The 25,073-nt window shown below is 39.8% G+C and overlaps 2 protein-coding genes across 11 annotated transcripts in view; both read left to right on the plus strand.

Annotated features, from left to right (window-relative positions):
• Window positions 1–8,925, plus strand: part of ptprsb (protein tyrosine phosphatase receptor type Sb) — a 92,842-nt gene extending 83,917 nt beyond the window's left edge. For all 6 annotated transcript variants that reach the window (XM_078791603.1, XM_078791604.1, XM_058069090.2 and 3 more), the window contains 11 exons: window positions 55–178; window positions 588–763; window positions 1,680–1,799; window positions 3,896–4,050; window positions 4,138–4,423; window positions 4,709–4,887; window positions 6,286–6,412; window positions 6,502–6,627; window positions 7,388–7,542; window positions 7,618–7,753; window positions 7,937–8,925. In XM_078791603.1, the coding sequence (XP_078647729.1) occupies window positions 55–178; window positions 588–763; window positions 1,680–1,799; window positions 3,896–4,050; window positions 4,138–4,423; window positions 4,709–4,887; window positions 6,286–6,412; window positions 6,502–6,627; window positions 7,388–7,542; window positions 7,618–7,753; window positions 7,937–8,005 (1,653 nt within the window). In that variant the 3' untranslated portion in view covers window positions 8,006–8,925. The remainder of the gene's footprint in view (window positions 1–54; window positions 179–587; window positions 764–1,679; window positions 1,800–3,895; window positions 4,051–4,137; window positions 4,424–4,708; window positions 4,888–6,285; window positions 6,413–6,501; window positions 6,628–7,387; window positions 7,543–7,617; window positions 7,754–7,936) is intronic.
• A 5,039-nt stretch (window positions 8,926–13,964) lies between these two features.
• LOC131126484 (GRAM domain-containing protein 2A-like) lies at window positions 13,965–24,432 on the plus strand. 5 transcript variants are annotated; one of them, XM_058069084.2, is made up of 13 exons: window positions 13,967–14,173; window positions 16,031–16,162; window positions 16,244–16,301; window positions 16,794–16,866; window positions 16,952–17,055; window positions 17,120–17,209; window positions 17,428–17,499; window positions 18,526–18,588; window positions 19,332–19,419; window positions 21,481–21,531; window positions 21,605–21,704; window positions 21,927–22,037; window positions 23,824–24,432. In XM_058069084.2, exons 1-13 carry the CDS (start codon window positions 14,136–14,138, stop codon window positions 23,837–23,839), a joined length of 996 nt encoding a protein of 331 aa, XP_057925067.2. In that variant the 5' UTR covers window positions 13,967–14,135; the 3' UTR covers window positions 23,840–24,432. The 5 variants fall into 5 exon arrangements, with proteins under 5 accessions (XP_057925072.2, XP_057925067.2, XP_057925069.2 ...); XM_058069086.2 differs by having other exon boundaries at window positions 21,481–21,525; XM_058069085.2 differs by having other exon boundaries at window positions 21,484–21,531.
• Window positions 24,433–25,073: the final 641 nt, after the last annotated feature.

Here is a 25,073-nt window from a genome sequence, read left to right on the forward strand (position 1 = left end):
TCAAAACATGCCAACTTGGGCTGTCATTATGTGCAATTTGTTTCCTCTTCCCAGTCCATTGACCCTGGTCAGCAATTCACTTGGGAGCATTCCAACCTGGAGGTCAACAAGCCTAAAAACCGCTATGCTAATGTGATCGCATACGACCACACCAGAGTCATCCTGGCGCCCATAGAAGGTGAGCTGACAAAGTAGGTGGGAACAAACCATGTTACATAAAACACAGATGGAAGAGTCACAGAGTGTTGTCTGATGGATGAAAAGTGAAATTGCAAACATAGCTCAGGAAAAGCGCCAACGTCAAACAACATGTTCCTGTGCAGGCAGTGCAGGGGAGAACTGAAGTAGAGCTCATGAATGTACACAGACAAATGCTTGTTTGCTTGATTCTCATCCACCAATAACCTACAAACAGTGACGGTCATGGTTGAAACACATCTTCTTCGCATCAAATATAATATAATATACGTATATATATATATATAGGCTTAATGCTTTAATGGGTTGTCTTGGTTGCCATACACGTGGGCTTATTTAAAACGTGCACATGGCATCTTGTCAAGTTCCTTGCTTGTCTTGTTTGGCAGGTGTCTTGGGAAGTGACTACATCAACGCCAATTACATTGACGGTTATAGGAAGCAGAACGCCTACATCGCCACCCAGGGGCCGCTGGCTGAGACATTTGGGGACTTTTGGAGAATGGTGTGGGAGCAGCGGGCGGCCTCTGTTGTCATGATGACACGCTTGGAAGAGAAATCAAGGGTAAAAAAAAGGAATAAAATGAGTCTAACTCAGGGGTCTCAAACATGCGGCCCGCGGGCCAAATGTGGCCCACAGGACGCTAGTTTAGGCCCCCTAGTTTGCGAGTTAGCATGTGTCTCAAGACCCTGCAGTTGCGTAATATGTTGTAAATAAAAAAAGTATAAATGTGACTAAAAATGTGACGAAAAAATTATTACGTTTGATTAATGTTCATGTTAAAGGTTAAATAACTGTTAATAGTTATCCTCCCTATCCGTGTGGAAGTGGTAAGTTTTTGGCTATTTAAGTTTAAAGGAAATAACTTGAAGGCTACCGTTTCGGTCGCTAGCTCTCTAGTTTGCGAGTTAGCATGTGTCTCAAGACCCTGCAGTTGCGCAATATGTTGTAAATAAAAAGAGTATAAATGTGACTATAGTCATGTTTTGTCATGTCTACAGGGCTCTAATAATGCTTTGTTCATTTTAATCTGAAAAAAATAATTTGTCTACCCACCAACTATATGTGTTTTTTTAAGTTTTTATTATTTGCCGTTTTATTATTATTATTATATTTATTTATTTATTACTAATTGATTGCTTTTCTTTATTCTTGATTTGTTTATTTATTTTTCATCTTATTTTGTGCAGAAAAATAAAAATTAAGATATTTGAGAACAGTGGAATGTTTTATCAGAGCTTTTATTGTAGAAAATTGGAACCAAAGCAAAGTTTTTAATTTTTTTTTGTTTTTAATAAATGCATTTTTTTTTTTTTTTTTTGGAAAACCTGATGCGGCCCAGTCTCACCCAGACCCGAGCTCTAGTGGCCCCCAAGTAAATTGAGTTTGAGACCCCTGGTCTAACTTAACATGTGTTTGCAATGTTTTGGAGGTTGATATTGATGATGTTAGCATGTAACGCTGTTGTTCATGTGTGTAGATAAAGTGTGACCAGTACTGGCCAAGTCGGGGCACAGACACATACGGGACAATCCAGCTAACCCTGCTGGACACCATGGAACTGGCTACATTTTGTGTCCGCACCTTTTCCCTACATAAGGTAATTTTTCCGCCTATGTACTTTTCCATATGTTGAGCTTGCAGTCACATCCACAAGTAAACATCATAGAGAAAGGGGGTGCTCACACTTGTCATCTTTTGTTTGGTTAAAACAAACTCTTGTGCGGTCGCTCTGTTAGTGCGATTCGTTTGGTCAAGTGTGAACCCAATCTTCCCAATCCTGGTGTGCATCAAGCAAGTGGAAGCAATGTGAACACTACTCAAGCTAAAAACATGGACCAGTGTTAAAATGTCAAGTGACTGTTGTCGCTCTGCTCTGCTTTCTTCCTGTGTGTGTAATAACTGTGATTTTTAGAAAGTAGGTTTTAGAAGCTTTTTGTGACTGTCTAAGCTGGTAAATTTGGCAGGATATGACAAAAAAATTACGGATTTTGCTTTATGCATGTGATGTTTACTGTGCAGCTTTTGCTACAGTAACCATTGTCAACAGCGTGAAGAACAACATGTATGAGTGCAGCCTTAAAAGCTGAAATCAACAGGAGTACCGTATATGACGGTGTATAAGTTGCACTGCTATAAAAGCCACATGTGTCCAATGGCATACATTGTGGCGCACACAAGTCTGTGAGGACCAGGCAGCTCTTTATTTGATAGGACTCGCAACAAGCTTATCAAGCCACTAGAATTTGCAGGAAGTCATTATTCAATTTAACAGTCTGACTCACGGTGTAATCTTACAAACAATATTAAACTCATCACACAGTAACTTAACACTAAAGGTATATGTCAGAAATATAAAAACATGTACCAATACGAGTTTATGGAATACAAAAAAATTTTAATGTTTTCCTACAATGCATTTCATTTTGTTTGAGCAAACACTGGACGACCGACAGCATAGAAAATGGTGGATGCTGCTGCCTCCGCCTCTCTGTCTACTAGAGACAGCGAGAGGGCCCAGAGCCTAGAGGGAGGCTTATGTCATTGCAGCACCCCTCAGACGAAATGCATTGTAACTCCTATTGGTACATGTTTGTATATTTCTGTGTTACACCTTTTGAGTGTTAAGTGTGGTGAATTTAGTGTTGTTAGTAAAATGATATAGCCTCTCCAACGTGTCCTGGGTCTTCCCTGAAACCTCCTATCGGTTGAACGTGCCCTCAGTACCTCCTCAGGGAGGCGTATGGGAGGCATCCTGACCAGATGCCCAAGCCACCTCATCTGGATCCTCTCAGCGGTTCTACTTTGAGGTTCTCCCAAATGACAGTGCTTCTCACCTCATCTGGAAGAAAGAGCCCAGCCAGCCGACAGAGAAAATGCATTTCGGGCGCTTGTACCCGCGACCTTGTCCTTTCGGTCACTACTACACTCCACAATACTGCCACAAAAAGGCAATAGGTTGTAAAATATCCTCTAATATGTCTGTTTTAGTTTAAATGACTTAAATGTGCTTGTCTTTATGTAGTAAATTCTGAATAATAATATTAGCCTGGACTTTGTGGCCAGTATAAGCAGGCTGTCGTTCCTCTCTGGGGTGATGAGATTTGACCAATGTTGGAAGCAGAGCATTTTGCTGAAGCTAATCATAACTCTCGTGTGTCTCTGTGGCCTACTTACAAACACACAAACTAGGCCAACTGTGGCTTTTAAGTGTACTGTCACTTTTCAACATTTGTGTTGAAGTGTCATGAAGTATCATATAGACAACTGCGTCATATGAATAAAAAATGGGTGAGGTACCAACCGTCTAGGTAGTTTATATAGCAGGAAACATACAGTTCTGTTCATTCTGTTTTGTGTGATGTGCTTTTTTTTATTCCCATTCGTCATTCAACTTCAAGTCTATTCAAAGCACAGACTTCACCCAACATTTGTTTGTTATTCATTCCAAAAAGAAACTAAATAATAACTGTGATCTCTACAGGATGCAACAGTACTAGCCACAGATGATTGGCTTTAAAGGGCATTTATCGGCACATACAGATCACATGCTTTTTCACAATACTGATGGCCATACTGATGGCCAATCGAAAAAAATTCAAAAAGTATATAAATACCTTCCCACTTCCTCCTCCATCCAACGTGAATAAAAGTTAAACGTGAAAGATAACTTCTCGGCTTGTCCTGTCATGTCAGAGCGGCAGCAGTGAACGACGAGAGGTGCGTCAGTTCCAGTTCACCGCTTGGCCAGATCACGGCGTTCCTGAGTATCCAACCCCCTTCCTCAACTTCCTGCGCAGGGTCAAGGCCTGCAACCCCCCAGACGCCGGTCCCATCATTGCCCACTGCAGGTAAAGTCATATAATCCAAGAAATTATTGTAAAAAGTTCCCTCTGTGTGTGTTCCACCTATCTTCACAAATGTCATTTTCACATCAGTGCTGGCGTAGGCCGCACAGGCTGCTTCATCGTCATCGACGCCATGTTGGAGCGTATCCGCCATGAGCGCACCGCTGACATCTATGGTCACGTTACACTGATGCGCTCGCAGAGGAACTACATGGTGCAAACCGAGGACCAGTACAGCTTCATCCACGAGGCACTCCTGGAAGCCGTGGCCTGCGGCAACACAGAAGTTGCTGCGAGGAGTCTCTATTCATACATGCAGAAACTGGCCAAGGTGGAGAACGGCGAGCATGTCACTGGCATGGAGCTGGAGTTTAAGGTACACGGGCAGAAAAGAAAAATCTACATCACTGAAATAGTGACGCGGACCTCCCCTGATAGGAGGCAGGGCTTAAAAAAAATAAAGAAAACACATCTTTTCAAACCTGATAAGCTGTATTTAAGTGAAAAAATACTTACTACAGAGAGCAGAAAATGCCACTAAATAAGCACTAAATAATGAATTTTGTTTTTGAGAGGAGGCCACAAAACCCTAAAAAAAAACCCTGTTCTGCACTAATAGTACTGGGTTGTGTGAAAAGCATTTATTTTCCTTTTCATGCAGCGACTGGCCAACACCAAAGCCCACACGTCCCGCTTCGTCACAGCCAACCTCCCCTGCAACAAATTCAAGAACCGGCTTGTCAACATCATGCCCTACGAGACCACCCGCGTTTGTCTCCAGCCCATCAGAGGCCTGGAGGGGTCTGACTACATAAACGCCAGCTACATTGATGGTTACAGGTATGTTTACTTGAAGGAAAACACTAATGTGACCTGGCCGCTTGTCCTCTTGCTGATCATTTGATGACTGAATGGATTGGAAAGGTTTTCACCACAGTGCCTGCGCCTGTCACATCATGTCAGCTTTACAGTTACCGTGTACACATCCCCGCTCACTGCACGGCACTGTCCATGTCAAAAAATGGAGGGTAGCGATGATTCAGGCATCCAGACTGCTTGTGCACACACTTTCTGACTGTTCTACTTCTTGAGACCACTAAGAAATAAAGACAACCTGGAAATATATGATGGCCACTACACATTACGCAATATAATACTGAACGGTATGTAGATAAGTTTCCCACCTCTAGTTGAATAAACTAAGCAAAAATACTAGGTGTAGTACAACTACAACAACATGTTGTGATATGAATATAATAAAGACTTTATATATACTAAAATATACGATCATATAAAACTCAATTTACTTGGGGGCCACTGGAGCTCGGATCTGGGTGAGACTGGGCCGCATCAGGTTTTCCAAAAAAAAAAAAAAAGCATTTATTAAAAACAAAAAAAATTAAAAAAAACTTCGAAACGAAAACGCTTTGGTTACAATTTTCTACAATAAAAGCTCTGATAAAACGTTCCACTGTTCTCAAATATCTTAATTTTTATTTTTCTACACAAAATAAGATGAAAAATAAATAAACAAATCAAGAATAAAGAAAATCAATCGATCAGTAATAAATAAATATAATAATAATAATAATAATAATAATAAAGCGGCAAATAATAAAAACTTAAGAAACCACATATAGTTGGTGGGTAGACAAATTATTTTTTTTCAGATTAAAATGAACAAAGCATTATTAGAGCCCTGTAGACATGACAAAACACGACTATAGTCACATTTATACTCTTTTTATTTACAACATATTGCGCAACTGCAGGGTCTTGAGACACATGCTAACTCGCAAACTAGAGAGCTAGCGACCGAAACGGTAGCCTTCAAGTTATTTCCTTTAAACTTAAATAGCCAAAAACTTACCACTTCCACACGGATAGGGAGGATAACTATTAACAGTTATTTAACCTTTAACATGAACATTAATCAAACGTAATAATTTTTTCTGGGTACATGATACCATACAGCATCCATATCAAACTTACGCGGGCCGCACTGACATTAAACTTTCATATCAAGGCGGGGGCCTCAAACTCGTGTCCTGCGGGCCACATTTGGCCCACGGGCCACGTGTTTGAGACCCTTGATATAAACTATACAAAGACGGAATTTGTGACACAGTTTGAAAAAACAAGCTGCATGCCGCACTTTAGATCTACCCACAGTTGTAGCCAATGCTAGTTTAGGGAGATTTCACAACTTTGATGATCCCTTTGTGTGTGTTTGTGTAGGCAGCAGAAAGGCTACATCGCCACCCAGGGTCCACTGGCAGAGACCACTGAGGACTTCTGGAGGATGCTGTGGGAGCACAACTCAACTATCGTGGTCATGCTCACTAAACTGAGAGAGATGGGCCGCGTGAGGACAATAGCTCTCACTATGATGACCATAATAACACAAAAAATAATAATAGTAATCAAAGTGCTTTTGTGTGTGTAACGTTCCAGGAGAAGTGTCACCAGTACTGGCCAGCTGAGCGCTCAGCCAGGTACCAGTACTTTGTTGTGGACCCAATGGCTGAGTACAATATGCCTCAGTACATCCTGCGGGAGTTCAAAGTAACAGATGCCAGGGTGTGTCCCTGTTTGTTTCCATTCTCCTTTGCATGTCGTATACGAAGAGTAGCGTTGACATCACCTTGACTATTCTAGTGTGTTCCCAATCTATCAGCGCTCTATGGAGTCAGCGGCCCAAAGCGATGTCCTATCGACCTGCAGCGCGTTACCTCATTTGTATGTGAACCGGTGTATCACAACAGGCCACCTGAGATTACTAATTCATCCATGCTGTCCCCAGAATAGCCTGACAGCTGGTGTGTGTTGTGACTGCATGTTCATATATGTGTGTGTGTGTGTGTGTGTGTGTACGTATGCCAGTCATAGATAACTCCAGTTAAGCCTGTCCGGCCCAGACGCCACATTGACAGATGCTCTATTGATCTCCATTAAAGGGGAGTCAGAAAGGCTGAGCGGTGGAGAAAAGATGTAATTGCCTCCAGAGTGGCTGACAATAGAAGCAAGACAGCGGGAAGTTAACCACAGCCGCTGATCCAGGGTCAGATAACTGTAATCATTAGACAGGAAATAGGAAATTGCCCCACTAAACAGTCAATGCATAGTGGCGTCTAATAAACGCCATGCCACACATAACCGGCAGGTGCCATTGTCATCCGCTGGAATAAACACCAAACCGCAAATAAATCCCTCATTTTACCAGTGATGGACGCCTTATCCCTAATAGACAGGGTACTCTATAAGTACATAAGGTAGTTTAGAATAACTACTTTTCACCTTCATATAGTTGCTTACAACTTGCTTCTTAATTTTCTTTCAGGATGGCCAATCACGAACAGTCCGTCAGTTCCAGTTCACTGATTGGCCCGAGCAAGGGGTGCCCAAATCTGGCGAGGGTTTTATCGATTTTATCGGTCAAGTGCACAAAACTAAGGAGCAATTTGGCCAGGATGGACCAATCAGCGTTCACTGCAGGTGAGAGGAAGCTCAAGTCATATGAAATGTATTCCTCATCCAGGTGGGACTCAAAAGATGTTCTTTTGGCCGTAGTGCTGGCGTGGGTCGGACAGGGGTCTTCATCACTCTGAGCATCGTGCTGGAGAGGATGCGCTACGAAGGGGCAGTGGACATCTTCCAAACTGTCAAAATGCTGCGGACACAGAGGCCTGCCATGGTGCAGACTGAGGTACACCAACATGTTCCTCACACTGCACTCTTACAATCATTGATGGAATACGATTGATGGAGTGGTGCCCAAACTTTTTACCCACGTTCCTGTACAATTACAAAAAATATGAACATTATGATGTTAATGAACTTGTTTTTAAAATCATAATACTCCATTTTGTTATTGTTGTCTCTGCTGCAGGATGAGTACCAATTCTGCTACCAAGCCGCTCTGGAGTATTTGGGTAGCTTTGACCACTATGCAACATAAGCGAAGACACAACCGGAATGACGGAGCAAAGAGGGATCTCAACACCAACAAGGACATAAAAAACAAAAAAAACAAATCTGTGTCTAACAACAGCCAGGCTCTTTTTTTTGCGGAAGAGCTGCGCTAGACTCTACATGTGTAATCCATATACTTACCTCAGTGTTCCAGTGTGAAGGACGTATAATAATACATACTGTATGTGTCGTGGTCAGCTATCTCCAATATGAACCAGTGAAATACAGGAACAGGAATTCTGATTCTCTATGTGTATAAATGCTAAAAGAAACACACAAAGAGCCTGGATATTTGCTGCACCCATAATGGGCTTTTTATCCTCAACTTTGTATCTATTGGTTTGGTGTACTCATGGCTTACAAGAGTGCAAGGGTCAACATTTCTATGGTGTCGTTACGAAAGCAGGTGGTTAGGTTCTGTGGACGGGCCTGCTAGACACGCACGTGGACGCTCCAAAACAAGACGCACAGTGCCAACACAAGCCAATCAACTGTGGCTTATCATGAATTGTGATGTCAGACCAAGAGAGACTCTGAATATCCCGGACTGGGCTGGCGCCTTTGACAAAGCTTGCTTGTTATATTTGCTTGTATTGCGCCTTCATCCTCCTCTTCTTCACGTCAGGCCCATCGTGTCGGCTCCAATGGTGGCTTATTGACAAGGATGCTTCTGAAAGACTTCTCCTATATTTTGTCTTATGGTTTTGTGTGTACGTGTGCGTGTTTTTTTTTGTAACTATTATTATCATTGCCTTACGCTGATTTGTGTTTTAACATGCTGCTTTGCTCACATTATCATATATCTTATTATGTTACATTATCTGAGTGAGTAAGAACGCCCCTCTGAAGCCAGCTTACTTGAAGTGCACCACATTGCAATTAAATCCTACCACTTAATTATGAAAATACCGTAATAACCCAAATATAAGACAAACTTGATTTATTTTTCAGACCCATTTTTGACATTTTTTAATACTATCAAATCATCATAACTCCCCCTTTTGTAAATTGTGTCCAACCTTTGAGACACTCTGTTGCCTGCATCTGTCTTGAGTGACAGAAGGAAAAGCTCTGACTTGCCAGTCTGCATGTATGGACAAGAGGTGTCTTTCTCGGGAATGATACAGTCCTATATTACGGTCAATACGGTGTTGTTTACTTTAAATTCACTACAGTCCCATTCAAATTCTATGTCCTTAACTGTCCTTATTGATGTTTCTCCTTCTGCGTGAAATGAATTTGTCATCTCATCATAACTGGTGGTGACTATAGAGCACAGCAGCCATGTCATAGTGCAGCAAATTGATGATATTTCGCCTGAAATCGTGTACATACATTTCAATATTGTTCTTATTGTCGCAAAACCAAGCCTTATTGTGTCATATTTATTTAATGTGATTTTCCCCCCTTTTTTTAAAGATATTTATGAATCTATTTTATTACATTTTATGTTGTTTTTATTCATTTGGAGTATCTAAACTAACTATATCCAATACAATGTAGTTTTCTGTCCATTTTTATTTTTTATTATTTTGGTGCTCTGTTGAATGCTTTTTTTCATTTGCTCTATTATAAAGTATGCCCTCTGTGTAGGGTGCTATTTGATACTGATGTCCAAGTATTAGTTAGAGATGTATATTAGAGGCAGGTAGTTTAAGTTTACAGTGATGCCGCCCCGGGCCCCTACTCGACCTCCATAGCAACAAGACGGGTGATTCTAGCAACAAGGTCAAAGGGCATCAGATGTAGTTCGCTAAAGCACATGGTAGCAAGTGTATTTTTGACAGAAGGCTCAGCTACACGTTACTTGCCCTTAAAAATTGTTTGAAAAATTATATGAAGTCGATGTGTGGTCTAGAAGTCTTGACAGTGTGTGACATATATGGAAATATGTTATTCCTTCACTTTCTAAACAGTTGTTGTGTCAAGAGAACTACTTTAAGATACACACATACACACACACACACACACACACAAGGCGTAATGATTATGTGTCAAGGGCCAGCTCTGATGACGCCATCCTCCTCCTTCACTTATGTACCTGTTCTTTCCTTTACAAAAGACCTAGATGTAGATATAATATCTTGACTTTGTATTAAAAGCAGATGATTGGATATGCAGCACAATGGAACTTTGTTGTCATTGCTGTTGTTCATCATTTGTCCGCTAGGTGGAGACAAAGTACCGGAAATGCGCAGACCAAAGATGAACCTGAAGTAGTTTCTTCCTCGATAGTATATAAGCTAATTATTGTCCATTTAAGACTTTATATTTGTAGTATATGTCATTTATACTGCATAAAAAGCCTAGTTTGTCCCTAATACTCATTCGTAGAACCACTAGCTTAAAAAAAGAAGCGGAGACCTGATTCGACAACATTTTAGGTAAGTGTTATTTTAATGTGAATTGTATAATATACCAATATAATTGTAAATTGATAATATGATGTTAATTGAACTACAGTATATGTTTATTGTGGTTGTGTGGAACTGCATTGCATCATACTGAACTGCTACCAATACTGTACTTCCAGCATGCTAAACAGTGTTACGTTCAGGTACACCACATGCACTATTCAACTTGTTCTTAGTTAGAAGCAGACCTTATTTGCGTACAGCCATTTCACTAATAGTTTATTTTTTAAAGAAATTGTGTAGTGAATTAAAAAAATACAGCATCGAATTAGTTGTTCGATAATAAATGAATTAATTTAGGATAAATGTTAGACGCTATGGCTCTGAGCATTCTTCCGTATAGAGCTAACACAACACATGCTAGCACGTGTCATAATGTTACTCCATATATTGTTTTGTTCATGAATAGGAAACATAGATCATCAGATCCGGCTATGGCCTTTTTGCTTTCCCTTGAGATATTTTTAGTGGTGGTACGTTTCCTCTTTGCATGACCAGGCCTCAGTGCTTTCAATTGGTAATTAGAAGCATCTTGCTGTTATTTAATGGCTGTTCACACCCAACCAGGAAGAGGAAATCTGATAATCTGGTATTTCTTTGGACAATAATGATCTCACGTTGGGAAAGCACTATGTGTAACGCATGTTCACGGTTGCCATCTTTGCCTCACCTACGACTGCCCTGCACACTTTCACAGCGTGTTTTAAGTCACGATGTAGTATTTCATTCATCAGAGGACCATGTACAGTATACTCAAGTATATGTCTTGGTGTATTTGTTAGCAGAATTATTGAATGACTTAAAAATGTTGCAGTGCTGGCTCTACAGCTATATCACTATATTTTTGGAATGTATCACGATATGACGACAAATTACATTTTTATTTTGAAGGCCAGTAGTGTTTCCTGTGTGTGTTGAGAATGTCTGTGCGACGAGTGGGCTACAAGAATAAACATGCTTCCCGTCTTTTTCACTCAGAACCTCCACATCGTCATCAGGTATTGTAAAAACGCTTTTTACATGAAAGCCACACAACCACACAAGCATGCTAAACTAAACTAACCCCGATAGCTTCCATTTACGCTTTGAGGTTCAGCCGACCTTTGCCGGTGTTTGTCACCTCCATGACAGCATTTCATTCATCTTATGTATCAATATATATATGTATATATATATATATACGTATGTGTGTGTCTATATATATGTATATGTTTATCATTTATACTGACATAAGTCATAAGTCATTTTCTTATCATTGGAAGAATCTATACCCAGGAGCCCGTACGACCGGTAAGGTGCTGATCCAACCATGCAGACAACTCTGCACTCCAGGAAGTATCCTGTGTCAGAGCCTGAACAGGATAAGTGGTTTAAAAAAATGACTTCTTCTACAGTGCACTTAACTGACTTTTTTTAAATTACCAAAATTAATTTGATTGAATTGCAACAATGCAAAAGCACTTCATGTTTTCACTTGTAATTCCAAACATGCTGGTAAGTCAAGATGTGACGCACTCGTAAAATCATACTGAAAGTAACACCATTCCAGCCTCAACAGAAGGCTCAGCACACTGATCCTAATGACAAGTGACAAGAGGAAAGGTCATATGGTGTCATTGGGTTACCAGGCAGAAATAATAATTATCACGGCAGTAATCTACCATAATTAACATACAAGCATAATGATTATTGATAGACTTGTTAATAACTAGAGATAGGTAAAAGCATGTACTGTTGTCAACATGAAGCTTTTATTAACTGGTCAGGCAAGGTTTTTAAAACATTTTAACCTTCTCAACTGTCATACAAGAAGTTAACCACTGTGTAATGCAACTAAAATAAAGTAAAATGACCAAAAACGTGCTAGGTTAATTGGCGACTCCAAATTGTCCATAGGTATGAATGTGAGTGTGAATGGTTGTTTGTCTATATGTGCCCTGTGATTGGCTGGCGACCAGTCCTCTCGCCAAGACAGCTGGGATAGGCTCCAGCACCCCCGCGACCCTCGTGAGGAAAAAGCGGTATAGAAAATGAATGAATGAATGAATGAATGGACCTACCCTTTAATGATACCTAACAGACTCCACAGGTCGTCATTTGCTCTTTTATTCCTGCTGTGTGTTATAGGCCTATTTATGACTGATTAAAGGGATCTGTAGGGTTGGGTGATTATTTTTATATACTGGTACAGGGCTCTACATTAAAAACCAAAATGACTTGCCCATAGGGAATCCTTAAGGTGAGAACTACTTGCCCGAACTTGCCCCATGTAAAATGAAAAGACTGCCATAATGATATCATGTAATTTTTTTGTGGCATCACATGAGAATCTCAAATAAATAAAATAAATAATACCTTATACATCGTAGTCGTAGTAAGCAGTGATATTTATAAGTTGTGCACCACAATGAAACATTTGTGTACTAGTAAAGTGTTTTTAATCCAGAAAAAAAGCTCAATGGTCAAAGAATAATTTGTGAAGCAAAGGTGAGAAAAATCCACAGAGGAATGGAAGCGCTAGATTTTGTAGCTTGTGCAAAATCAGCACTTGGTATTGGATCTAATCGGTGGTGTTTCATTGTGACCACTTCAAATTGTCACAGCAATGTGATTCACTCACCTGTGCCATCATTTGATTTGCTGCCGCTAATAAAATACTTGTTTTGGAGGCACTGGTTCATCACTTTTTGCTGTTTTCCCTTCACTTTTTGCTGTCCCTTAAAGGGACAGTTCCCATTTTTGACATGAAGTTGTATGACATCCCCATTAGCTGTGTAGTGTATCAACAGTGACTTACCCCCAACTTTGTCCAGTGAGCATAATTCTGGTTGGATTTCGGTGAGGAGGAAAGTAGTTCCGGTTAGTTGCTGGGGTCACGTAATTAAACAGGTTGGCTTCTGAAAACAAAATGCGTTCAAAAATGTCATTTGCATCACAAAACCGTTGCTAATAAAAAAGTCAGACCTCTCAGTGGCGCAGTGTTATTTTATTAACTTAATTATTAACTCCACTCACAGGACCAAGTGCGGGATAAGTCACTGTTGATGCACTACACTGCTGATGGATATGTCATCCAACGTCATATCAGAAAATCTGAACCATCCTTTTAAGGTGCTAATTCCGGTTCTTTAGTTATCATCACACTGTCACTGGTACTCATGACATCATGAAGAACGACAAAGGAAGAAAATAAAATTATATTTAGTGTCACATGGTCATCAAATATGCTTGCTTGCTCGCCTTATAACGTGCGACAAAAGCATAAGGAACACAACTTAGATATGAAAACAATCCCTCTCTGATGCCTATCACTGCTGGCTGAGCTGGTTACTCTCACATGACTGCCTTGTGTGCCCGTGTGTGGTTTTACAGTGTAGCCAATGGCAACCATTGCCTTTGGAGATGAAGCGCTGCTAGCGCTCACCTTCCTTCATTACAATTGGTTCACTTTCACAGAAGCCACTCCCCTTTTGTATGTGATTGGCTGCTCTTCCAATGAGACTGTCAAGAGTGACTCTCCTGTCACCTTGTCTTTTTTCAGCCTTTCACTTCTTTGTGCTTACTGGCAGGAATGAAGTCCACAAACAGGCGCTTTGTGTTTGGAAACTTTTGACATTTTTAAATATTTTATGAGTATGCCCTACACGTGGGAAAGTGTGTGAGCACCGTTTGTGTGTGTGTCTGTTTTTTTTTTCTCCCACAATGAGTATGAGCAGGAAATTCTCTTTGGACAGCTCTGTGTGAGTATGTTTGTTTGAATTATTTGTTTAGGAAAGTTTGACTCTTTCTGCTATGTGTTTTCATGCCGTAGCTGAACATGATGTGTGCACAGCATATTGTGAAACTAAACTCCAAGTGAAACAATGAAAGAAGGCTTGGCTGTCACATTGTAGATGTCGGACATAAGAATCAAACAGGATGGGGTAGTCATTGTTATTTACTGTATAACGACATTGACACTTTCATTCAAAGCGCGCCGATTTTTACAGCGCTGTACAACAAATAGATATTCAAATGATGTTTGTGGGTGATGATTAAAAGATTTTACCAGATTAATCACAGATTCTTACCAAATTAATAATGGTTAATCACAATTGCCGACTATATCTGAAATATGCCTATTCTTACTGTATTTAATGAATAAAAAGATAAATGATGATATGTATTAGTATGTATTAGGAACTCAAATGAACTGACTATGCCAATCAAGTTAAAAGCTAGCACACAAGTCTAGTCACTATATTATACTGCAAAGTAGTAGAACATTTGAATCCCACTTTAAACTGTGTTATGAGAAATGAGGGATTGTGCTCACAGACATCACATCGGGTAAATGTCTTTTTTTTAAAAGAAAATATTCAGTTTTGATATTAGCATTTGAAATGGTTGTATGTTGAAAATGTTTAGATATAAAGGCTTACTGTCAATGAGAAAAAAAATAATCTATATGAGCCAAAGTTAGTGATGGGAGTATATTCACTCCTAATGTGCATACTAGTCTGAGAAATGGTCAGATCCCTGTCTCCACCATTCCCAACTAGCTGAACTCTTTCTCATCTCTCACCCAACACAGCCATCATCATCATCATTTACAGTGGGGTCTTGAACACCACTCTGCCTTCACTTTCTTGAGAAGTGTATTTTCCTACCGCGAGCATTGTGCAGTTTCCGTTTTTTGTTTTTTGTACATCCCCACTAGGTCCCCACACCACCTCCACCACCATAGCGGTGGTTTGAGCACTCGTGCTACACGCACCGTACGTTGTCTTTTAGGACTCCTCTGGGTCAGGGGTGGGCAAAATACAGCCTGGGGGCCACATGCGGCCCACCAAGCGTTTCAATCCAGCCCGCCAGTTGCTTTCTAAGTATTTCAACTTTTAACATACAAACTGGCAACATGACTTGCAAGTCGGATGACTTATTTAGTAAAAAAAACAACAACAAAACTGTCAAATTAAATTACATAGTTTGATGTGATCTGATGTTTAAAGTGCTCCTGAAAAAAGGGACATGAGAACGGCTGATAGTATACAACGTTTACAGATAAAATTACACAAATAATTCAAGGAAAATTATAAGCATAAAATAGTGTGTGTGTGTGTGTGTGTGTGTTAAATATACTATGTTCTGCCGACCTCGGACAATTTTGTTAACTCCACGAGTCAAAATATTTACCCACCCCTGCTGTAGGATGTCTCCTCCTGTCATCTAGAGTTTTGTGGACTGTCGTGGGCAGCCTTGCTGCAGCTAAAGAAGCCGTGCGCTGCAGTGTAGCGGCACGTGAATCTCATTAAACTGCTAAAGAGTTAGGAAGTGAGAGATAAGAATATCCAATTTATGTTTCTCGGGTCTCCTAGCTGTGAGGTCTGCGCGCTAACCACTAGACCGCCGTGCAACCACAGAATGAAGTTATTTTTAGTTTTTGTTTTATAATTCAACTTTGAAGGAGGTCTGCACGAAACTATGTGACATTATTTGTATACTGAATGTTATCATGAAAGTATTGCTAAAACAAAATATCTAATGTGGCCTAAAGCTTTAACACAGTATGGATGGAGCATTAAATCTACCCGTGAACCTGTCTTCTCTGTGGACAGCTGTCAGGATACAGGATACTTTGGCACCCGCAGAGGTTCCAACAAGTTAAGTAAGAAATACCGAACAGAGTGTGATGATGGACGGGACTTCCAGGAACTACATCCAAACTTCAATGGCAACCCAACTGCCAGGTATGGACTCCATCTTTATTCCCATCTAAGCTGTCATGGTTTGAACATGTCATCTGACATTGAATGTCCTGTCCTTATCAGGGAGAGGACCATCATGGAGGAGAGCACTGATCGGCCAGACGGTGCCATCAGTAGCAATGTACTTCATGTTTTCTTTTCTGGCATCATTTTTTTTAGCCATGTTAAAAATTGGAGATGAAAAAAACAAAAAGAGACGAGTAATCTGACATCACACATAAGAACATACAGTAGCCGAACTCTTCCACTTAGCTGTCAGTTACTGATAGTGTGATGGTACAGCTGCTGCCTTTTAAGGCACAGGGTGTCTCACAAAGGTATACATGTATATTCTCAAGGGACAATATTATATATAGAACTGAAACATGGATAGTACATTTATAGTGCTACACAAGCTGTACACTGAGTATAATATAGGAGCATTTCCTTGCTATAGTATTACAAATATTTTTGGAAATACACATAATAATCACTTATAGCTACCTAAACTGGTATTATTAGCACATCCCAGACAATGGCCATCAAAAATGAGAATAATCTTTATTATATTGGTGTGCAGGTGTACCTACAATACAGTAGCCAGTGAGCCTGTGTATTATTTGTTCCATTTCAGAGTTTCCAAAAACACAACAAAAACTTCCACAAACTGTTCCCAGAGGTCCCTGAAGAAGACAACCTGACACACAGTGAGTTTAGTTTTGGAGTGAGTGTAGCCGTTCCTCTGCTGTTATTTGGATGTGGGTGTTACGGCTGCCTGTTCTTTCTTCACAGCTTTCGTTTGCACCCTGCAGAAGGAAGTGTTGTATTACGGAAAACTGTATGTTTGTGAAAACTATGTGTGTTTCTACTCGTCCGTGCTGCTTAAAGACACTAAGGTAAGACCTCGATAAATCAAGGTTGAAAGAAAAACTTTGAGCTCAGCTCTAGGTCTTCTTGCAGGTGGTGATTCCTCTATCCAGTGTACAGGAGGTGAAGAAACATAGCCAAGCTTTGTCTATGTTATCGATACAAACTGCTGATGGAGAGAAGGTCAGGCCACATTCTTTTGGTGCATTTCATCAGTTAAACTTGCCAAAAATAGGCTGAATCATCCCACGAGTGAAGCCATTAATCTAAGATATTCTATGCTTCCACCTTTGTTGAAACAGTTTGGGAATGACCCCTTTCTGTTCTATGAAGATCCATAGATGACTCTCCTTATTGCTAATCTTACCAGTTATTTCCTCTCTTCCTGTATCCTGCTTCAGTATTTCTTTGTGTCTTTGTGGAACCGAGAGATGTGCTACAACCTCCTCCAGAGGCTCTGCTCACATGATCAGGTGGGTGTGCCCCATCGCGTACGTGCATACCCAGTGGCGGTTCTAGCCCCAAATTCAAACAATGCATTTTGGCCAATAGTGGTGATTTTTGCCAATCAATATGCATCCCTGAGTAGCACTTAAACACGCATGTCAATACTGTACCCAAGGGGTGGCCAAACGGTGATATTTTGTAAACCAACACATACAGATATTCTCGGAAGTCATATATATATTTCAAGAAAAAAGTCAGCTTTGTGAAAGAGTGAAAAAGTGTTTGCTCTTTGTTTATTTTTCCTCATAATATTACATGTTCATTGTTCTCAATATTTTTCGCTTAAAATTTTGTTTTTTTCATTTCTTTCAATTCAGCTTTCTTGTTGTTAATCTCGTAATTATGGCTTTATTCTCATAATATTTTGACTTTATACTTAACATTAGAACTTGCATAACCTTATTTTTCAAAAATTACAAATTTGTTTAATTTCACAACTTTTACAAAAATAATATTTCTACTTTATGCTACTAAAATGACATAATTTTTTCTTGTAATTATGTTTATAACTTTTTCCTGTTAATATTTCTCCCTTGATATTTTGACATTATTCTAGTCAAATTATGGTGATTTTTTTCATTTTTGCTGGGTTTATTTTGGTTTACTTGTTAAATTATACTTTTAGAATGTGCCCTGGGCCAGTAAAAAAAAAAATAATGCAGGCCACAAATGTCCCTTTGGGATGCAGTTTGAACACCACTGGTCTAACCAATCAAATGAGTCCCTTCATCAAGCCCTTGCGTCCTCACTTCCTTGTTTACAGTGGCAGAGAAGTGGACTGACTTGTCAGACTGCCAGTATAAGGCGCCCATCTGATACACAAGACCTGATAAACAATGACTGTTTTCTTTTCCATATCCTTACAGCGCCCCCTAGAGAATGACCAATCGAACCGCCCGTGTAGCTAGAACTGCTACTGTGCACACCAGTGGACATGGTAACAACTAGACATGTATGCTATTTTTTTAAATGCTGCTGTTTTTACGACGCAGGAAGTCAGTGACCTCAGCACCCCTCAGGAGTCCTCTGCTGAGAATGACACTGATTACAAGGAGGTGGGTTCAATGCTGCAACAAACACACTGTTACTTTACCATGCTTTGATGACTGAATGCATTATTCTGCGATGGAACACAATCCATTCCAAGACGCGGGTTGAGACTGGTCAAATGTCCAAACAATTGGTGCCATAGGGATCAATAAACGGAGAATAATTTGTTGTACAAGATACACTGGCCATGTTTTAAGCAACTTTTTAACATTCTTGTCTAAAAACAAGTTAGCCACTGTTCTTATCAAAAAGTTCAAACAAAAACTGTTTGTTTGATTTGCTTTGCACATGCGCCTCACGCATCTAATTTTATAAAATTTTTAGCTGTGTTGAACAAGTGTAAAATGCAATAATAATACTAGTAATTAATTCATTCATTTTCTACCGCTTTTCCTCACGAGGGGGGTGGGGGTGCTGGTGCGAGAGGCGGGGTACACCCTGGACTGGTCGCCAGCCAATCACAGGGCACATATAGACAAACGACCATTCACACTCACATTCATACCTATGGATAATTTGGAGTGGCCAATTAACCTAGCATGTCTTTGGAATGTGGGAGGAAACCGGAGCACCCGGAGAAAACCCACGCATGCACGGGGAGAACATGCAAACTCCACACAGAGATGGCCGAGGGTGGGAATCGAACCCTGGTCTCCCAGCTGTGAGGTCTGCACGCTAACCACTAGTCCGCCGTGCCACCCCAATACTAGTAATAATAAATAATTTAAACAGTCTATTTAAACCGCAGGTGCCCAGTGAGCCCATTGAGAAGAGTGACGAAGATGGTCAGAATGGCAGTTATGTGGATGGCATCTTTCCCCCACCGGCCAGCAGAGGTAGAGAGCAGAGAGCAGCTGTCTGTTTGTTTGTTGTATGCAACTTCCTGTCTATAGCTTTAGGGTTAGGGTTTACAGTACATTATCTCACAACCTTACACCTCAGCAACATGTTTGATGGAAGTATCTTCTCAGAAATGACAGTATGATATACTTTAGAGTAGACAGTGTCCAGCTTCACTGCAAATGTGTCACCGCATAGCCAATATTGTCTAAATAGCTGGTAACAAGCGAGTACCAAGATCATCATGCTTTGCCTACAGTCAAGCATGGTGGTTGTAGCGTCTTGGTGCAGGGCTGCATGAGAGGTGCTGGCACCGGGGATCTGTGGTTCATTGAAAGAAACATGAATTCCAACACGCACTGTGACAATGTGAAGCACAGCATGAACCATGTCCCTTTGGAAAAGCAGCATTTTAAGGAGCCCAAACACACCTCCAGGATGACAAACACCTTGCTGAGGAGGCTGAAGGTGAAGGTGATGGAGTGGCCAAGTATGTCTCCTGACATGAAGCCAATGGAGTACCTGTGGGGCATCCTCAAGTCTAAGGAAGAGAGTGGGATTAAACTTTGACAACAATGGTACTACTCTAAATATGTTTACTGTGAGGTATACTCACTTGTGTTGCCAGCTATGTAGACAATGGTGGCTGTGAGTAAGTATTGTAAGTCTATACTGTTATATAAGCTGTACAGTTACTACTCTAAGGTATATTCAAGTCGCATTTCTATAGTATTGTATCTTAGCAATATATAATAAAATGGTTGCTGAAATGTGAGGTGCGCACTGACTTTTGTGAGATACTGTATGCAGGTTCTCTTTGACTTAGTCCAGGGGTGTCCAAAGTGCACCCTGGGGGGCCATTGTAAAAGTATAATTTTACAATAGATATATAAAAACAGCATTTTAGTGGCTTGAAGTTTTTTAAAGTTGTAATGGTAATGGTAATGGTTTTATTTCATTTGAACATGCATCAGATTACAATTGAATGCATCCCATAATCAGTTCACAGTTCCACATGTCCAAAAGGAGTAGGAAGAAGCAAAGCTTATTAAATCCTACCTCTCCATCTGGTACTTTTACAATCAGTAACTGTTACATTTATTTGTTCACTTCCTGCTTTCCATAATACAGCTTCAGGTTTTTTTTTGTTTTTTTTTTTAATAGTGCACCTCGTATCGAAGTACGAGGTGATATGACCATCCAATGACATAATGGGTACCATACTAAGTGTCAATATAGTGATATATATAGCACATCATGACTGGTTCAAGACTCTTCATCCTTGTATTTAGAAAACATCAACTGCTTGTATTGTTTCTTGAATTCGCTCATTGTAATAGTTGTAAAAGTTGTAATATTATAGTATGTAAAACAAACAAAATGAGGAATACATTTGTAAGTTGGGGAAAATTAGGTTGGGGTAAAAAGTTCACTGTGTAATGTTACAAGACAAAAGTCAAAATGTTATAGGAATAAAGTCATAATTACAATTCTTGTAAAAAAAAAAGTTGAAACAGGTATAATTTTAACAGAACTCAAAATATTATATTAATATATAACAAATATGAACAAATGTAACAATTACTGGTTGTAAAAGTACCAGATGGAGGGGTAGGATTTAATAAGCTTTGCTTCTTCCTACTCCTTTTAGACATGTGGAACTGTGAACTGATTATGGGATGCACTCAATTGTAATCTGATGCATGTTCAAATGAAATAAAACCATTACCATTACCAATATTAAATACAAAATGTAATTAAACATGTTATATTAGTTCTAATATTGTGGGAATAAAGTTCAAATATTATGGAAATAAAGTCATAATATTACAAAAAGAATATTTACCAAGATTATTATCTTATTTTATTATTTTTTTATAATATAAAAAAAAACAATAGCAAACAAGCATACTAATAATAGTAATACTAATAAATACTAATAAATTTCATGAATCCGTATGTGGCCCTCGGTGGAAAAAATTAGGACACACCTGGCTGAGTTGAAGAAGAAGTTGTGGATTTGCTCATACAATTATTAAATTGCACTTGTTGTTTAGCAGATGGTCCTTCGAGCATCTCCACAAGAGAAGAGGTGGAGGACGGTGTGTGTAAGGCTTCTACAATACAAGTTCTCCTTAATGGGTCGGAGAAGGAATTCTAATTCTAATTTGCCTCCATCAGCATCATTGTGGCTTTGGAGGGCCATGGAGGACGTCATGTCGTTTTTCTTCGTCCGACAAAGCGTGAATTTCAGCGTGGTCTTCTTCATCTATGTGATGTTGTAAGTACATTGCGGTTTGTAATGTGAGCTGATGTAGAGGCAGGGCACCTGAGAATGAAACTAAAACATCGGCCTTGATGCCACGCTAGTGTGGTTTACTTACTTCATTCATTGCCAAGTCAAAAAATTCCATTGGGCATTTCCTGCTATTATTTCCTGCTTCACTCTAACACATTCTCATAGCAGTTTTATTCTCCCTATGCATTTTCCATGTGTTTGCAGGGTGGTGCTGCTGCTGTCGGTATCTGCATACATTGCCGTAAGAATGATTGCGCTGGAGGAGCAGCTGAACACTTTAGGAGCTCTCACACAGCTGTCCTTGCACCACAGAGAGTGAGCTCACACACCAGCACGCCACACTAACACATTTATGGCCCAAACTGGTTTTAAAACCATTACCGTCGAGATGATGGGATTAAACAAGAAGAGCGTGGCTGACTACCTGTTAGCCACTGAAGCTGAGAAAAAGATAAGTGATTACATTCCACCCACAGTCACACCCTTTTTTGTCTCAGTCACCGGTCAATGTAGCCACTCTTCCAATATGCTCTGTATTTATTAGAATAATAGCAGGAATAACAACATGTGACACTTGCTGGCGCTCTTCTCAGCCTGTAGGCTGTAGTTTGCCCTACAGATGATCAATCATTCATAATCATAATAATAAACTGCAAGGAACGTGTTTAGTAACTTAAGTGGATGGGCAAACTAAAATTAAAAAATAATACAAATTATGTTCTCTAAATAGGCTGCACAGCGGACGAGTGGTGCGCAGGCCACACAGCTAGGAGACCTGAGTTCGATTCCACCTTTTGCCATCTCTATGTGGAGTTAGCATGTACTCCCCGTGCATGTGTGGGTTTTCTCCGGGTACTCCAGTTTCCTCCCACATTCCAAAAACATGCTAGGTTAATTGGCCACTCCAAATTGTCCATAGGTATAAATGTGAGTGTGAATGGTTGTTTGTCTATATTTGCCCTGTGATTGGCTGGCGACCAGTCCAGGGTGTAGCCCGCCTCTCGCCCGAAGACAGCTGGGATAGGCTCCAGCACCCCCCCCCCGCAGCAACCCTTGTGAGGATAAGCGGTAGAATATGAATGAATGAATGTTCACTAAATACATTTAAAAAATCAGGGTAGCTGGCCAAAATGTTAAAAAATGATAATGCATTATTAAAATACCAGTAATGAAAAATTTTAAATTAACTTATGGATCATAGCATCTGGAATTATTTCATCATCTGGATCTGTTCTCGATATTATGTACAACCTGTTGGAAACTTTTTTTTTCTAAGTGATCTGAGCATTTTTTTGTGGCGTTATATGCACAAATGCCAAAAATGCTCCTGTCTCGCAATGGATTTCAAAGATCAATTCTCGAAAAATTCATCATAATTCATTCTGAACTTTTGAAATTATTTTGAACACAGACAAAAAAAACAGTTGAACGCCAACAAAAACACAACCTCCTTGGCAGAAAAATATTTTTACCTCTTCGTAAAAATACGAAGAAGTGAAGCAAATATTCTTTGAACAAAAAGTACTCAACATAAGCTAGTGAGCTATTGTAAAGCTAACAACTTTTAGACACACATCTGGTGGAAGTTTTGACGACAAGCCATACGTATTACAACGATAACAAGAGAGCAAGATTGTTGAATGACACAAAAAAACTTAATAGCCACTTGTAGCTCGCCCGTGGGAAAAAAACAAACTAGCTAGCTGCTGGCAGAGAGGCAATGAGAGTCTGGCAAAATGTGTAAACAAAGATGCCAGAAAGTGGAATGAGATTGAAACGTGAGTGATCACACAGTGGAATAGATAAGCTTAGCATGTGACGAGCTACCTGCCATCAACTGAAGACACATTTTACAGACTAGTTTTCATTCTCACGATAACAAGGAACCAAGTGAACGTCAACACAAGACATGTTGCATACTTTTATCTGGTCACACGTGCGTAAGTGCCAACAGGGAAGACAGGTGATTCTGGTGCATTCTTATCACAATAAAGCACAGTGAAACATTGCTTTCACGTTTTTTATTTTGTCATGGCTCTGCACCACAACCGTCACATGTAGCAGAAACCCTGCTAACTATGTCTTTTTTTGTTTTTTTTAGCTATCAAGAAACCTAGCCAAGAGCAACAATCACCACTACAACTTCTTCCAATAAGTGTCATTATGGATTAAAGAAGATGTTTGGCATACTGTATAAATAACATTTCTATGTCAAGGAAAACAAACAAGGTGTGTAGTTCTGGGAATTGAAATTGTGTTGTATTTGTGCTATTTTTTACAGAACTGCCTGTCAGCAATAAGATGCTTTCCTAAAGTCACTTACACTGTATATGATGATGTCGGCCAAAAAACATGAGAACAATCAGGCACATGGCAGCACTTTGAGTGGGACAGTTTCAACTGTTGAGATCAATTCCAAAAGCTTTTTGAATACAGTGGAACCTCTGTTTTCATACGCCCTGGTTTTGGATGAAAATGATGCTAAAAATATGTCTTGGTTTTCCAGAACTTTGATGAAAAAGATGAGGAGCACTATTCGTACAACAAAGTAAGAAGGTAGCGTCTGTTACAATAGGATTGTAATGTAAATGTACCTTAGTTAAGAAATGGATTATAAGGGAGAAACATTCCAGATAGTGACCCAGGCCAATGTGTGTCTCATCATTTTACTTGCCGCTGAAGTTTACAATAAAGTGACAAACCCCCTCCAGCCTCCACTCCTCACTCTATTCACCAATAACAGCACTCTAAGGCCAAATTGATGTTAAATGTCCATTTATCCATTTCATTTCGCTTATTTGTAAGTACAGGTTTTACTGTACTTACAGAAATCACCCAGCAGAGGGCAGTGTTTCCATTAGAACGGTATGTGAGCTAATCACAGCGTTTAGAGTAGTTAATTGGTTCCAGACCCAACCTATCAATTAATTTCCGCGAAAAAGGATTCAATGTTGAATATTTTCGTAGTCAGTGCAAAGAAAAGCTGTCTTTCTTTAAATAAAACCATTACAATCATATTGTTTGTTGACAACACATTGCTCAACTCTTATATGCTGCATGGACTCTAAACGTATGTGAGCTAGCAAGCTAACTAGATAGCCTCAAATGTATTTCTTCTCAATTTAAATTGATATTTTGGATTTTTTTTACATTAAGTTGTGTGACTTACCCCCGTACTTCGTCCCGTGAGCGGAGTTGTGGTCGCATTTCGGTGAAGAGGAACGTAAATTCGGATCTCTTAACGGTTTGGCTTAACATTGTATGCGTTCAAAAGAGTAATACATTCATTATAAAACTGTTAATAACAAACAAAAAAAGGCAGACCTCTCAATTGCTCTGTGTTAATTTCTC

The sequence above is a fragment of the Doryrhamphus excisus genome, linkage group LG6 (genome assembly GCF_037039965.1).
Source record: "Doryrhamphus excisus strain RoL-2023G ecotype Guam linkage group LG6, RoL_Dexc_Guam_v1.1, whole genome shotgun sequence".
Classification (NCBI taxonomy): Eukaryota; Metazoa; Chordata; class Actinopteri; order Syngnathiformes; family Syngnathidae; genus Doryrhamphus; species Doryrhamphus excisus.

Coding starts and splice junctions, on each gene's coding strand:
- LOC131126484 (XM_058069084.2), top strand. CDS start 14,136: ATGAGTATGAGCAGGAAATTCTCTTTGGACAGCTCTGT. Junction 16,302..16,793: donor ACGGTGCCATCAGTAGCAAT/GTACTTCATGTT, acceptor GTTCCATTTCAG/AGTTTCCAAAAACACAACAA. Junction 18,589..19,331: donor ATGACACTGATTACAAGGAG/GTGGGTTCAATG, acceptor TTTAAACCGCAG/GTGCCCAGTGAGCCCATTGA.